General features: G+C 32.4%; 1 protein-coding gene across 4 annotated transcripts in view; it reads left to right on the top strand.

The window, feature by feature from the left end:
- USP25 (ubiquitin specific peptidase 25) overlaps nt 1–17,312 on the top strand; it is a 152,758-nt gene that overhangs the window by 122,586 nt on the left and 12,860 nt on the right. For 3 of the 4 annotated variants that reach the window (XM_047875088.1, XM_047875090.1, XM_047875091.1), the window contains 2 exons: nt 12,400–12,578; nt 14,989–15,067. In XM_047875088.1, coding sequence (XP_047731044.1) covers nt 12,400–12,578; nt 14,989–15,067 — 258 coding nt within the window. Of the gene's footprint in view, nt 1–1,466; nt 1,563–12,399; nt 12,579–14,988; nt 15,068–17,312 lie in introns of all 4 variants that reach the window. The other variant, XM_047875092.1, reaches the window with a different exon arrangement.

Here is a 17,312-nt window from a genome sequence, read left to right on the forward strand (position 1 = left end):
CACTGTGGCAACTCCATTTTATCTCTTCACTCTTAGTTCTTTCTCATCTACTTAGTTTCCCAAATTATAAAGAGGCAGTTTTGCTTTCTATAATATGGTTCTTGAGACTCCAGATGAAAATGTGCTATTGTCCTTATCCTATCAGATCCCCCCAGCTTTTCACTTTTTTCTTAAACCTCTTACATTCGATCTTTTTTTTATATTTGAGAGAAGGGCCGGTGAAGCTGTTTCTGAATAGTAGCACAGGGAAGACCTTGAATTCTATCATTTATTAGTTCTTACTGGCATGGATGAGAATTTAATATATATTAAATAGTTTTTTCCAAGTAACTTTTTCAACTCACTCCAAAGTTACAATTAAGCTGTTAAATAGGAATTAATCACCAAAATCAGAGGTGTCACAAAGACATTAGTATTTCTGTGCCAGTGTAAGAGACCATGGGCCATGAGGAAAATGAGAAGCTGGTTTGTGAGATAGGAACTGGTCAGAAGGATTTTCTGAAGCAGATGTTAGATATATTGTGACTCTGAGTGTATAATCACACCATTATATGAATCAAAGGTTACGGATGCAATCTCTTGATTGCGCTAATACAATAGCTTCCTAGTTCCTTGAGTTGTTTCATTTTGCAGGTATTTTAAAATGTAAACAGCTAAGAGTGATAAACAGTTATAAAAACAAAGAAACACTTAAGTATTTACCAGTTAATAGCAGTACACTGTTCCAGTTAGCCATTTTATTACCATGTTGGTGCTTGAAAGTTATGGAAACTGGAATTTTTTAATACAAATGTTAATTTATTGATCAAGCACCTGAGTGCTTATTTTAGGGTGAGCCTTCTGGTATTTTAAAAAAGTAGAATTGTGATTAATCATTTAACACTTTATTTTGTGCAAATGCTTATGCTGTTGGCAGAGATGCATTGTGTTTTGCTTTTGTAACTGATTGGAGTGACAGTTTAACAGTGCATGTACCTCGGAACTTAAGGTCATGTGGATACAGGGCTGCAGCTTATAGACATTTAGGTTGTAGAATTATGCAGGGGTGCCCAGCCCAAAGGCAGAAGTGGAAGTGAAATTGAGCTCATGCTGAGCTCCTCAAACCTTAAAGAAGAGGCACTTTTTAAAATAAAAACTGTTGCTTGTTCTAAGTGGTTCTCAGAGAGCAGCACGTTTTTTAAATTTGTTAAGAGGAGGTGCCTTTTTAAAATTCTTCAGTTCAGAGAGGGTGCCTCTGTGCAGTTTGCACAAAGGCACCCTATGGAGCTAGCTGTGGCCCTGTATGGATGCTTTTGAAAGATACTTAACGTGCATACTGGATCATATTTGCTATAAAATATGCAGTGGTTGATTTATAAATAGTAAAAAAACAAAGGACTTTTAACTTGCATGTAAAGAAATTTGTTTTTATTTTTTACTTTTATGTTAACCATTCAAAAACTCTTACTTTAAATTCCTTGTGGCAGATCATGATGACGCCGAACATGCAAGGTATTATCATGGCGATAGGTAAATCCAGGAATGTATATGACAGGTGTGGCCCTGAAGCAGGGTTCTTTAAGGTACAATTAACATTTTCATTTAATTTTATTTTTTTTTTTAAATTCTTAAACTATTTTATTTTCTTGAATTAAATTTGATTTCCTATATAGTTTCTCTTTTCCTGCCTTAGCCATGGCTACCTGATGATCTGAGGGTTTCTTTTCTACATGAATCTAGGACTGATTCTTTCTGTTTGTTTGTTTTTGGTAACCCAGATAATTTAACAACAACAAAAAAAGCATTTTACTTGGGTTACCCTAATAGTGCACCTCTGGTTTATTAGCAGAAATTTCAATTGTGTTTTTATTCTAAGGGAATAAAAGAAATTAAGCAAAAATAGGAACTGGGTAACTGCTTCCGGTATTGTTTATTTTCTTCTCATTTGTAATACTCTTAGCAGGGTTATTTACCTCATTACCTGGGTTTTGTTGTCTCCCGGCTTCAAAGAATGAAGAGATGAAAAATGAAATGAGCAGCAGGCAAAGTTTATTAGAGTGTAACGAAGTAACAATACTAGGAAAGCTCTCTTTACAGGGAGGAGGCATTTGAAGGTCAATACCCAGGACTGTATGTAGGCAAGGGTCTTTGTTTTTTAAGGTTTTGGTCCTTCTGTTCCTTCTCAGGCCGTACCCTTACTGGCTTGATAACTCTAGGTGCTGGGTTGTCCATCCCTGATTGGCTCGACTCCATTGTGTGAGGTGTCAGACTGTGGGCCTACTGTCTCTCGTAGAACATAAGTTGAATGGTTTACTTTTTTTAGTTCGGTATTTTGAGTGTCAAATTCCTGAGGGAAACCTGAGGGGTAGTAGGTGGTATCTGTTACATTCTTAAGAGGAACCTTACATAAGCCCGAGAGGGTTCGCTGTGGTCAGAAGCTCCCAGCATTGTTCCAAAATAGGTGTTTTCCCCAGGTTCTAACCATCCCGCTCTGCCTATTTTATCCTGTTCTCCCTATCATAATCGTATTAGTATTCTAATATTTTTTTTCTAAATTTCACTATCATTTGATATTAAACTGCTTTCTTCATTTGGTTGTTTTAAAAATTATATGTTCATTTATTTTTGTTTCTTACTCACTTATGTTTTCTTCAGCTTTAATTTTTGATGTCCTTGTCATTTCAAGACATTGAGTCCATCAAGCAGTTGCATTATTCCATGACCACATCTTTTTTTCCCTCTAATATCAGATCTTTATGGTGTTTTGATTACAGTATTATTGGTTTTATTTTTTTGAAAGATGAAAACACTGTATGTTTTGTCATTTTATTTTGATTTACCAAAAATTTCAAGTTTTTTTCCCTTTTTGCCCTTTTTTGTGTTTTTTTCTAAAAGTAACACCAGTTTGCTACAAGAAGCTGTATGCTCCCTTATTTGACCTTAAAAATCTAAAATTTTCCCTTAATTTTCTATACTCTTCCCTCATCCAACTCAGTCTCTAAAAAGTTGCTTATTTTCACTATTTCTTTCATTCTATTGTACAAAAAAAAGGCCTTGTGCATAGTAGCTTTATATCAATAAACACTTTTGAGCTTGTTAGGATTAGAGTGACCAGCCATCTTGGTGTACCCAGGGCTAAGGAGTTTTCTGGAATATAGGATTTTAAGTGCTAAACCACAGACTGGTCCCACGGTGAGTTGATCACTCTATTAAGATCTATAAGAAAGGTTGAAAACTGCTGCTATTGAAAAAAAAAAAAAATCAAAACTTTATGTTTAAAAATTCACCTTTATTTTCAGGTAGTCGTATTTTCTTTGCTTAAAATGCGCTGAATGTATGTCTTCTAAAGGTTTTATCTATTTCTCATGGGAAAATTATCTGTCATTTACAGTAACAGTGTCATTTTTTGGTCAAGTTGGGTAGGTATCTTTATGTTGAGTTGTAAATCTCACTGCTTTTAGTTTAATACCTGCACATATTTTAAAGAGCCAGCTAATTATATACACTACAAACAACAGTCACACTGCACCGTTACTCCCACCATGGTAACAGCTTCCAGTTATTTTATCTACTACTTTTGGCATGAATTCCATGTCTTTAAGAAAAAATGCATGCTTGTATTTCTGTGATTCTTAGTTTACACGTTTCCTGTTGAATTTCTTATTTATAGGATATGAACAATGCGCTCTCCTCACACATACAGACGTGCGCGTGTGCATGTAAAATTTCGTCATTTTGATTAAATCAGATTTCTCAGTTTCTATTATTATTTCTGTATGCTACTCAGGATTGAACTAAGTCATAAACATTATTACTTTTACTTTTTTTGTTTCCCTTCAGCTTTCATTTTCTTTGGAGTTGTTTTAGTTTTTGTTTTGCTTAGTTTTCCATATGTGTTACTGATGTACTTTAAACTCTCCACCAGTTGCTTAAATCTCCTTGTATTCTGTTGTCAGTTTTAACTTCTCAGGAGCTTCAGTTTATTCTGGAATAGACTTCTTCTGGAATAGACTTATAGAATAATAGACTTAATAGAAGAAGTCTGTTTTAGAAGTCTATTCCAGAGCTTTGTAAACTGCTTTAGTGACTGCATTGATTTTCCTTTTCCCCCAGTATATAACTGATATCTTGGGATCTTTATTCACCATTACCCTGGGGATGCCCTTTACATCTTGTCATTTATGTATTTTCTATATTTCATATATTTCTCTTTTTCGGTTTACCTTCTGATTTTGAGGCAGCAGTAAATCTCTCAAGTTTATATCCAAGTATATTTATTTTCATCTATCTGTAATTAAGGGATATATATGTGTGTGTGATCTTATGTAAACATTAATCAGTTGATAAATAATGTGTATTTTTGGTATAGGTAAAATGATTAGGTTTTTGAAAATTCTAGCTGGTAGTATATAATTTTAGAAAATTTGTCATGTAAATAACAAAAGTAATATGTACACAATGCAGTCTATTCAGTAATATACACGTGTCTAAAATAAAACTAATAATGGCAGTCTCTGCCACTGCCCTGTGTAGCCACTGTTATCACTGTGTAACCTTTCTGATTTTTTCCCTTTTGTTTATATAAACTTGCATATATAGGGAAATTTCTTTTCATTTTTATTTTATTTTTTTTTTTAATTTTTTTTTCAACGTTTATTTATTTTTGGGGGGACAGAGAGAGACAGAGCATGAATGGGGGAGGGGCAGAGAGAGAGGGAGACACAGAGCCCATCAGCCCAGAGCCCGACGCGGGGCTCGAATTCACGGGCCGCGAGATCGTGACCTGGCTGAAGTCGGACGCTTAACCGACTGCGCCACCCAGGCGCCCCTCTTTTCATTTTTAAATTTTACTATTAACATTATTTTGTAATTCATATAACTCAAATATATTGTGGTCATTCTTTTTTTTATAGTGAGTATTAAAGTGAAGACAATATATCTACCATATTATCTTTACTATCTACATTTGATATTCCATTATATATATATATATACTTTCACTTATTATATATTACCCTTTTTATGGACATAAGTCATGTTGTTTCCCAGCCTTCCATTTCTGTGTAAGCTAGTTTATGGTACCTTTAGTTTATGGTACCATTTTTCATAAAGAAGTTTTAAAAACACTGTGCTTTCAAATCTTTCTGCTTCTTTCTGGATTCTGGAGTTTTGTTGCTATATAAAAAGCCTTCTTTCACCCAAAGTATAAGTTTTCTGCAATAGTTTCTTAAAGCATTTTTCTTAATAAATTTTTATTTTATGAATTCAGATATACACGCTATTTACAGTTAACTCTGTAACATTTTATTTGGGTTTTCTACATTCTCTTAAAATTTTTTATTACATTTTTCTTTTTTGTACTAGCTTCATCACGTTTGATTTTATGCTTATGTTAGTTTTAATTTCTATTTTTTTTTGTACTCTGGTGTAGTTTACATAGTAATTGTCTGTGCCATAAGAGTAAGTTAGAACTGGAAAAACATATGAGTCTAGCCCCTTTTTTTGGTAGTAGATTTTTTGATAATTTTTTTTGGTTCCTTCCACAGTGATTGGCCTGTTAAAATGTTCTGTTTTCTTGGCAGTTGATTCTAATCATTATCAACATTCAGTATTAATTCACAAAATGTGTATGTAGCACAGCACTAACATATGATCACTGCTTCTGTCTTACTTTTTCCCTAAATTAGATGTAGCATATTTTTAAATCTTATTTTTTTAATGCTTAGTTTATTATCGATGAGGAAAAATGAGGAAAAAGGTGTATATGTCTCTATATATCTATATATATAGATATATATATAGATATATAGATATATAGATATTCTGTCACATTACAAAAAAAAAAATCTTTATTGGGTTTATTTTATATTAGCTTTTTGGCTATGAGAAGTTTTTCAACTCTGTGCCTTGTTCTATATAAGGACTTATTTATGTATTGTGATTAGATCAATTTTAAATGTTACATATGTTTGCTAGTGGTAAAACCATATGATGAAATTTTTTTTACTGATAAAAAGATAATTTGGTGAATAAAACTTCTGTCTGGGTAATTGAACTTGTTAAGGTTTAATCTCTTAATTAAGAAGAGTCACCAGCTCAGTCAGCCATGGTTACTGTATCAACCACAGATCCTTCCCCATGGGAGTCTGCCCCCCTATAAACACATAATATAAGAGTTAATAGGCAGGCAGACCTGGAAGAATAAAATGAGGAAAGATGCTCACCTGGGTTCTTTTCCCAAATGGACTTTGTTATGGTTAGTTTCCACTGTTAATAGAAAATCCCCGAATATAGTGATTTAAAGAGAGGCATTTTTGTCATGTAAAAATGAAATTCAGAGAAAGGCAGTACAAGACTGCTATGATGAGCAAATAGGAAAGCCAGAAGGAAAATATTCACACAGTACTTGTTGCTTGTATGCGTATGTGTACAGTGGGTACAGTGGGTGGGTCATATCATAATTATAATCAAGGGATTTATATACTTTTTTTTCATTTACTTTGAAAGACATTAAAATTTTTTTGCCTTTTTTTTTTGGCCTGTATCTATTTCAGTGTCCTAAAGATTTTAATGAAGTACTAACACTTCTGTATTAATGAAACTTTTTTCTTTTAAGTTATTTTATGGCTTCATAACAGTTGTTCCTCATTGACGTAATTTTATCAGTTCTTTTTATTTTTGAAATGCCTGTTATTATTACCCCTTTGTTTACTCAAAATATATAAGAATATATTTATTATCACAACATAAAACATGCCAAAAAGTACAGCTCATGAGTGTGCAGCTCAGTGAATTACCACAGAGAAGACATGTCCGTGTAACTACCAGTCAGCCCTAGAACATTATAGTACTTCAGAAGCTACTTTTGTTTCTCATTCCTATCACCGCTACTTTCTCCCACTACCCAAAAGCAGACATTATCAGGACTTGTAACAACATAAGCAAGTGTACTTAATACACTTGGAATCTTGTAGTACAGTTCCTTTTTCGTCTGGCTGCTTTTATTTAAGAACGTGTTTGGAGCTTTAGCTATGTTACTGACTGTAGTTTATTGATCTCATGGTATCCCACTGTATGCCAGTACTGTAAGTTTTTTACATCCTGTTGATGGGCATATTCAAGATGTATTTATTATCTGCTTATATCAAGGTTTTGTCTTAAATCTAATGTATGTAGCTGGAAAAATGATGGACTGAGTTTCTGCCTTACCGGAGCTTATCTTTTACTGGGGAAGCCAACACTAGTTAGAATTTTAATCAGTATGATGAGGGAGTGGTTTAACTTGGAAAAACATATAATGGGAAAACAGAGCTGGTATCTAGAGGGGGCTTCTTTGAGAAGTACCTCCAAATAGTCCAAAACATAACATTTTGACTAAGGCATCTTTTTTGCACTGACTTGAAATACCATCTTTATTACGTATTAATACGTAATAATCCACTGATGTATTTTTCTGTTTTTGAACACTACACGTATGTACATTATGGGTCATTTATAATATATTTTGATGTTTTGTAGGAAAAACACTTTGTTGTTTTTGTTTTTTCATAAATGAAAAGTTTGGCAAGTCTCTATTTTTGGATGATTTTAGAATCACTTGCCACCTCTGTCCCCAAATCCTTTCAGAATTTGATTGCACTTGCATTATGTTTATGATGAATTTAGGATGAGATGGATAAATAACTTTTTTTTTTTTACTATTTTCAGTCTTCCCAAAAAGAAACGTGGTATGCCTCTTCATTTTTAGTCTTCTGTTATGTCATTTAGTAAGGTTTTCTAATTTTACTTTAGTAATGGTCTTATACCTTTTTTGTTTATTCCTAGATGTATAAAAAATGTTTGTTTTTATGAATTGAATCACTTACCCTACTTTTTCTATCAATTTATTAGTATGATAGGTAATGGGAGAGCTAATTAATTTTACTTGTTTATATTGTATCTAGTTACCTTATTGGACTCTTCATGTTTTTTACTAATAAATTTTTACTTGAGAGTCTTATAATTATTTCAGTATACTCTCTCCCAATAATTATCTTATTATTGGGATAATTTTCATTATACTTTTTATTTCATCACTGTTTTTATTTTGTTGACCAGACTTTTCATAATATAGTTAAATACTAAAATAATGGTAGTAAGCTTCTTTGCCTACTTTGTGATTTTAATGGAAGTGTCTCTAGTGTTTTGTTTTCAAGTATGATGTGTAGTATTGGTTTTTTATAGATTTCCCTTTACAAATTAAAGACATTTTCTTAAATTCATAGTTGAGACTTTCTTCTAAACTGGTTGGTATTGGAGTTTAGAAATATTCTAATGCATCTGTTTGAGATGTGAACAGAATTTTCTGTAATTAACCCTTGGAGTGTAAAGATTTTAACATTTACCATCCCCTCTTTTTTAACCATTGTAAACACTCTTTATATATTCTTTTTATACACAGTGTAGTTTATCAAAAATGGATGAGTGTTGGCATCTGTGTTTATAGATAAATTGATCTATAGTTTTTTAAAATATTTTTAATACTTTATATTCATATTATTCTGGCCTTGTGTAATCATTAAGGAGACTTTGCCCTTTTCTCAGGCTTTGGAGGACTTTAGATAGAGACATCATTTGGTTCTTGAAGATATGACGTAACATCACATCTCTAAAACGGTGTGAACCTGATTATTGCATACAGATCTTGGGCAACTATTTCAGTTTTTCTCCAGTTTTACTGTGTCTCTTCAAGAACTTGGTACTTTTTCTACCTTGTAAAGCAATTCTGGCCATTTCTATGTTCCTAGATGATTATCTGTTTAATCAAAAATTTGTAGTTTATTGGCATATAGCTATATGTATTATTTTAAAGTAAATTTTAAAGCTTTTTTTTTTTTTTTGTATTTTTGATATCTGGTGTTGAATTTTCTCCCATACCTTGATATTTCATCCAGCTTTTTGGAAAGAAAAGCTTTTGACTATTTCTTATCTAATTGCCACATTATTTTATTTCTTCTATCTTACTTTAGTTTCTTCCCCCAGCCCCGCCATCCCCCAGCCTCTTGAAATGTGTTTTTTCTATAGTGGTTAAGTTGGAATTTTCCTTTGACTAGTAGTCTGGCTATGTCCAATAGTTTTTGATATCTTATGATCCCAATTATTAATATAATTTTGAATCCTTTGGCCCAAGAATAATTTGAGACTATCTTTTTACTTCCTAAGAGTTTAGTTTGGGAGTTGTCCTTTTTTTTTTATTTTTTTTACATGTTTTATTTATTTTTGAGAGAGACAGAGACAGAGACAGAGACAGTGCAAGCAGGGGAGGGGCAGAGAGCTGGGGAGACACAGAATCTGAAGCAGGCTCCAGGCTCCAAGCTGTCAACACAGACCCAAAGGCAGGGCTCTAACCCAAAACTGTGAGATCATGACCTGAGCCGAAGCAGGATGTTCAACCGACTGAGCCACCCAGGTGTCCCGGGAGTTGTCTTTATTTTTAATTCCTATTTATATTGCATTGTGGTCAAATACTATAGCGTATATGATTATAATCCCCTGGGATTTGAAGTAGGTTTTCTTCAATTTTTTGGTACATTGTCAGTTTTTTAAAAAGGAGTCTATAAATATATAATTTATACACACACACACACACACACACACACACACACACACACACACACGTATTCTCTCTCTAAAGTCACCTAACCTTATTTCACAGATAAGTGCATTAAGACTTGAAGAACTTTGTGACTTTTTTTATGTCACAATTAATAAATGGTATACCTAGCTTTTGAACCTTAGTCTAACTGATTTTCCCTTAGATCTTACTGCTTCGAGAATATATTGTATATTTGGTATCTTCTGATGTATGTATATAGTTACATCAAAATAAAGTTTATAAAAATTATACATTTAGAATATTTTATAATATGATTTAGAAAGGTAGAAAAAGTCTAGGTAGAAATTATTTCGTCTTTGGAACTGAAGATTTCAAAAGAGAGAAACTAGTCTCATTGAAGGGTCATCTGTAGATAGATGGGAAACAAACAAGAAAGGACATTATACATGTAGAGAACCTAAGAAACAAGGGCATGTGTGCATCTGTGGGGAAACCAGCCTGACCTAGGTTGAGAGAAGTCTTTGTTCAAGAGTCATAGGAAATAAGACCGAATAGGTAACTTTGGACCTGATTAGTAGGACCATGTTAAAAGTCTGGTGAAAGATAATTTTAAAAATTATTTACAAAGCAGTTCCATCACCTAATGACCAGTATTAACATTTCATTTTGTATTTGTGTAGTGGTTTCATTGCAGTATCTGTGGTAATTAATTGCCTGCACAGGCAGCCAAAGTATGGAAAGGACAAACGTTAATTCTAGGGGAGTATTTCGAGGCAGTAGTGTGAATAAAATTGAACAACTCAGCAGTGTTAACTTTACTTATAATGATATGGTGAAGAACTCTGCTAAATATACCGGCATGGAACATCTGTTGAAAATTTGAAGAATTAAATATGATTGTGGTATATTTTAGACATCAGAAAACCTTTTTAGAAGGCAGTTCATAAATAAAAAATAATTGATAATTATAAAAAATAATTTGTGCTGGTAAAAAGTGTTTTATGTGTTTGAAAAATTACTTGTAGAAATTTAAATGTACCTTACTACGTCTTCTGGATTCAACATCTATAGATTGTAACTTTGGCATTTACTTATGAAAATTGGGATAATCTTAAATAGGACATCAAGAGATAAACATAATCTTAAAATAAAAGGGGGATATATATTCCACCTCACTAATAGAAATCTCTTTGCTCTCTATGAAAAAAATACAGCCTCTATTTTGAACATATGTAAAAATATACATAACCATTTAGTATTATAACTCCTTATCTCTAAACCAACAATATTACTTTAAGAGACTCAATATACAGATTTATTTTGGTCATACTAATTTTGACCTGAAATGTTTGAATATTCAAAAGAACTTTTAATAGTCCGTGACAGTCATTGTCTGACCACCATGATAAGAAAGAACAGTTATTAATGGTTTTGTTTTACATTTATTCTCAAAATCAGTACAGTTTGGTTAGTAAATGAACACGTGCCCCTTTTTTCATATTGGGAAAATGGGAAGATTTTAGAGTTCTAAGCGAAGCTTCTGTGTGCTAGTTAGGTATACAGTGAAGTAAGCCTTAATAATCTTACATGTCAAAATATATTTTCATGGCTATTTTTAACCACAACAGCAAGACTGTAACATAGCTTATATAACCAAAAAAAGCACAATGTATTTTAGCCATAAAATAATAATTCTTTTTATAATGCTAAACATATAGAAAAGACTTATTATTGCCTTCCCTTTAGTGAAATATAAGAATGCATGACTAGAATATTTCATTTAATGTTTGTCCGTTATATTTTCTCCCTTTCTGTAAAATATAGTGTAGTATCTGGATAGCCAAGAATTGCTTAAGAAAGATATGCATTAAAAAAAAAACTTTTCTAATAGAATGGATTTTTTATAATATATTTTACATGTGGCCCCAAAATGTTTTACAGTTAATAGAGCTAGGATTTACGTAAAAGTCCAATATTAGTGAAATTTTTAAAAGTATGATTTTTAATCATATGCGTTTCTTATATACAACAATATTTGATGTATAACCCTACCCTTGTTTCTGTATGAGCAAATATTTTCCAAATGATTGCTCATGTGTAGAAACATGTATCAGTGTTTATTATTTCCCATTATAATTAGCTGTAAATTCTGAGATGTTCCTATTTATAAAGAAAAAGGACGCTCAAGCATTAAGGTAATAATAGTGATAATATTCATTAATTATTACACTAATAAAATTCAGATATTTTTGAAACAACAAGGAATTCATTCTGTGGTAACTACAATCTCAGGGCTTGCTTTTTCATTATTTTGGGGCTCTTTAGCTAAAAGTTAATTGCAGTGGTATTATTATGCATATAAGAGCCAGCCATTTTCTTTCAGTTATGGGTATTTCAGGAAACTGTATTTCAATCCTAGAATTTGGGATATTCAAGATACACATGAAACTGATACTAGAAAGCACAGGATAAGAGATCCCTAGTATCTTAGTCTTATGATGCCTTTGAATAGACCAGACTCCAAACAGTTTTACGCTAGTATTCACATAGTAAGCTTAAGTGTATTGTTCAGTTTAATAGTTCTCTGCATTAAAACAAAGAACTATTTATACAGTGAAAAGATGAGGGCGTATATGGTCAGTTTTAGAAAATTCTTTTAAACTGTGGAATATGGGACAATATTTGTAGATGTACCATGTGCCATCTTGTTGGTAATACTTTAAAGGAAGAAAGTGTATTTGAACACAAGAACATGTAGAGCTGTAATATTGAACGATTTTAATTATCATAATTAATCAAAATTGGCATTTTGTTACATTTTCTAGGCAATTAAGTTGGAGTATTCAAGATTGGTTAAATTGGCCCAAGAAGACACCCCACCAGAAACAGATTATCGTTTACATCATGTAGTGGTCTATTTTATCCAGAACCAGGCACCAAAGAAAATCATTGAGAAAACATTGCTAGAACAATTTGGAGATAGAAATTTGAGTTTTGATGAAAGGTAATTTAAGAAAATTAAAATGTGAAATATCTAACATATTGTTAAATTGTCTTTTTAAAATTGCTTTTAGTGCAGTTTCTAAATGTTTATACATATTCAAAGAAAGACCTATTTCATAAATACAGCACAAAACTTAGACTTCCCTTAATTTTGAACAGTTGTTTTGGAATTTCTCTGGAGTTTATAGTCATAACCTTTAGAAGTTTGAGCTGAAAATAATTTATATTTTTTTAGTACATTTTACTTGTTGACCAAGATACTGAGCTAAGCAACATAAAGATGTACAGAAGAATATAATGTAAGCACTACCCTTTGGGGACTTAATATTTTAGGGAAATAAAGAATTTCTAGTCTCTGCACTATGTATATTTTGAGTGAGATAGTTATTTATTGTGGGAAGCTGTCCTATAATTTGTAGGATATTTAGCAGTGTTCCTGACCTGTACCTGCTAAATGTCGGTAACGCCTCCCTCAAGAGGTGACAACCCAAAGTGTCTCCAGATGTTGAGAGATAACCCCTTGAAGAGCAAAATTACCCTCATTTGACAATCACTAGAGAAAAGTATTTAACCGTCTATACTAATAAAATAAAATAGTTAAATGTCCTCTTACATCAAGAGAAGCCTTAAAATGGTTAAATTACAGTTCACCCTTGAACAATGTGGAGATTAGGGGCATTGACCCTCTGTGCAGTTGAAAACCTGCACATAAAGTTGTGTAACTTTTTTTTTTTTTTTTTTTTTTTTTTTTTGACTCTGCTAAATTTAAACTGCTAATAACTTCCTCTTGACTGGAGGCCTTACTGATAACGTAAACAGTCGATGAACACATATTTTATATGTTCTATGTATCAGATACTGTATTCTTACAATAAGGTAAGCTAGAGAAAAGAAAATGTTATTAAAATCTTAAGAAAGAGAAAACACATTTACGTTATTGTAAAAAATCTGTGTGTAAGTGAACCCATGAAGTTCAAACCCATGTTGTTCAAGGATCAACTATAGTTTGGTTTACCCAAAAGTGTTTTCTTGTGAAAATTCCTATAAACTATAATTTTTGGCTGAAGTTGGAAAATTAAAATACAATCTAGTTAAAATGAATACCATTAAAAAATTTAGGCCTCAGGTAAACATCAAAGTATTAGAAGTTATTTTATTTTTATTTTTTTAAGTTTGTTTATTTATTGTGAGAGAGTATGGAAGGGAAAGAGAGTAAGGGAGAGTGAGAGGATCCCAAGCAGGCTCCGCACTGTCTGCGTAGAGCCCAACACAGGGCTTGAATTCACAAACTGTGGTGATCATAACCTGAGCTAAAATCAAGAGTTGGATGCTTAACTGAGCCATGTAGGCACCCCAGGAACTTATTTTAGAATACAGAATCGTTTATGTTATCTTGGGGTTTGTAGTCCATTTTAATTCTGAAATAAATTATTATCCTTTCTTGAATATCTCAAAAATATTGAATTAAAAATCTATGTGGCAGAGAAGAAAATGAGGAAAACAAAGCATCTAGGATTAAATTCCTGCTTCACCATGTATCTGCTGTGAAATTTAGGATTAAGTGAAGTAATACAAGTAAATGGTTTTGAACAATATTTGATAGATAATAAAGTGCTCATTGAATGTTGACTGTTATATTTTATTTGTAGTCGTAGGAGCATCATTTATTTTACATGTAGCCACAAAGAGCTCAGAAATATGCCAGATTATGACCCTTATTATTTGGGCTGTTGGGACACCATGTTCCAGTGAATATACGCTATTGAATTGGGGGCAAATATTAATGGGGTAATCACAATCACTTTCACTCTTTTGTAGTTATTTGTCCTGAGGACTGCAAATTCATCAGTTCATTTTGATAACCTAATTTGTCTTATACTTGAAAAGTTAAGATGCATGCGATAGCTAAACATACTCTGCAGAGATTTCTTTAACAATGATTCTGATCGTAACATGTGAACAATGGCTCTATTACCTGAAATGATAGGTACAGTTTAGATTCCTTTTTGCTGTTTATGAATCATGCCATTTGAAATGGGAAGATGAGATTTAATATCTCCTGAGCTTGCTTAATATATATATGTTATAAAAAAACACATTTCATTTGTTTTTACTTATACAATATGTATTAATAAAATGTAATTTAAAAGCCATTTGTAAATATAACATGTAAATTTGAGGTAGCATTATTGATGCTGTCTACTTTATATCCTTTGTAACTATCCAGTCCAACATTGATCCAAAAAACATTTTCAATTAAAGTTATTTGAGAGTTGCTTCCTCCAAAAGTATTGCTTAGTGACAGTGGATTTTATTTTCACGTATGTTGGGTAGTTTAGTTTTGTGTCATATGCTTTTCACTTTTTGTGAATTTCACTTTTGATTTACGAATATATTTCTCTTATTTGAAGGTGTCACAACATAATGAAAGTTGCTCAAGCCAAACTTGAAATGATAAAACCTGAAGAAGTAAACTTGGAGGAATATGAGGTAATGTGCCTTTTGAGAGGTTGAACTGTAGATTGAGGAATTTCGGTAGTTCACTGACCTTTCTTTCATTTCCTTACCACTGAGCACATTTCATTATTGGACAGTGTTGTACATGTGAGAGAACATGCATGAGTGCTCATATCGTGCTTGTGGTAATTTCTGTACACAAAATTCTTTGTGTTAACTTTGACTTTAAAATTAATACTGTTTTTTTTTTTTTTAGTTTACCAATTCAAACACCCAGTATTTCTTTAGACTTTTAAACTTAACTTTATACATTGCCTTTTTAAATTTACAAATCTAGTAAGTTTTTAAATTAATTTACTTTTGAGAGAGAGTGTGTGTATATGAGTATGAGCAGGGGAGGAGCAGAAAGAGAGAGAGAGAGAAAGAGAAAATACCAATCAGGCTCATAAGGGCTCGATCTCACGAGCCATGATATCATGACCTGAGCTGAAATCAAGAGTAGGACGCTTAACTGACAGAGCCACCCAGGCACCCCTATCTAGTAAATTTTAAGTTGATTTCACGAGTGCCTTTGATTAATTTTGGTCACATTTACAAACTTAATGACTTCATGTTCTCTTAAACAATTATTGTAATTCACCACATTAACATATAGGAGGAAGGATATAGAAACATAGTCATTTTTGAAAAAAATCCTGAGCTAACCTGAAATACAACTATGATAATCTACTAAAGAGTGTCTCAAAAAAAACAACAAAACTGCATAGCAAAAATCATATGGAACTATGGACGTTGAAAGCTTTCCTTTTGTGATCAGGAAAAAGACAGGGATGTCTGCAACCACTACTGCTATTCAGAATTGTACTGGAAATTCACGTGGGCAGCAAGGCAACAAACATAAGCAAAAAGTAAAAGATTTGGAAAGAAGAAACAAAGTTATCATTATTTGCAGATTTTACACCTAGAAAATAAAAAATCTACAGATAAATTTATTAGAACTAATAAAACAGTTTTCCAACAGGCAGAACTTATGTCACATACCAATTTCATTCTTTTATCCCAGCAACAGATAATCGGAAAATGAAATTTTAAGAAAATGACACCATTTACAATAGCATCCAGAACTATAGAGTAACTAGAAGTAAATTTAACAAGAGATGTGCATGACTTTAGGAGGCATTAAAGAAGACCTAAATAAATGGATATACATACTATGGAAAACTTAGTATTGTCAAGATGTCATTTTTTCCCCAGAGTAGTTTATTGATTCAGTGAAGTCCCTGTCAAACTTTTAGCAGATTGTTTGATGGAGCTTGATAAGCTGATTCAAAATTTTTATGAAATGTGGACATCTCAGTCTAGCCCAGACATTCTTGAAGAATGTAGGATGGCTCATTCTACTAGAAATCAAGAGGTAGCATTCTTAACCGTTATGCTTTATAATAGTAATAGCATAAGGATAGGTAACTTACAACAAGATAGCAGAAGAGGAAATCTAAGAACATGCACATAATATATGCCAGAGATGACAAACAAGTGGGTTGGTTACTCACTATACCCTGTCCCCAAGATTCAAGTTACATGAAACTTGATTTTTAATTATGATTTGCCTCCGCACTCCATCCCCAGGGTTGCGACATTAGATTCACTTTAACATATTTTTGTTCTGAAAACTTCTCATATTTCTAACTGCAGAGCCATTAAATCTTACAGGTATTTATAGGACATGGTTTTAGATTCTGTGTATCCCATATATCTTTATCCTGCTCTGAGTCATGAGTCAGCCAGCCTTGGCCCACAGACCAAATCCAGCCTACCACCAGCTTTTATAAATACAGTTTTATTGGAACACAACTACAACTATTTGTTTATGTATTATACACGCGTGTTTTTACACTACAATCGCAGAGTTGAATAGTGACAACAGAGACTACATGGCCTGCAAAGCCTAAAACACTTACTGTCTAGGTCTTTACAGAAGAAATTTACTCACATCTCCTCAGACAGTTCTAATGACAGTAGAGTGGCAATTTAAATACTTTCCCAGAAAAGCTAACTTCACACTTGTAGGACAAATTTTATCTTTATGTGTTATTAAGGCCGACTAATACTGTAAGATTATGCCTCAAAAAATTAAAATTAAAAATTAATTTATATTCAAGGAGAGTATAGTTGGTCAAGTGGTCTATATGTTTCTTACTTTCATTTGCTTATGTAATATGTATATAAGAGCTTTAATACTTTTATTATCAGTATCTTAGTTTAAATCCTATATTGA

Source organism: Prionailurus viverrinus, chromosome C2, assembly GCF_022837055.1.
Source record: "Prionailurus viverrinus isolate Anna chromosome C2, UM_Priviv_1.0, whole genome shotgun sequence".
NCBI lineage: Eukaryota > Metazoa > Chordata > Mammalia > Carnivora > Felidae > Prionailurus > Prionailurus viverrinus.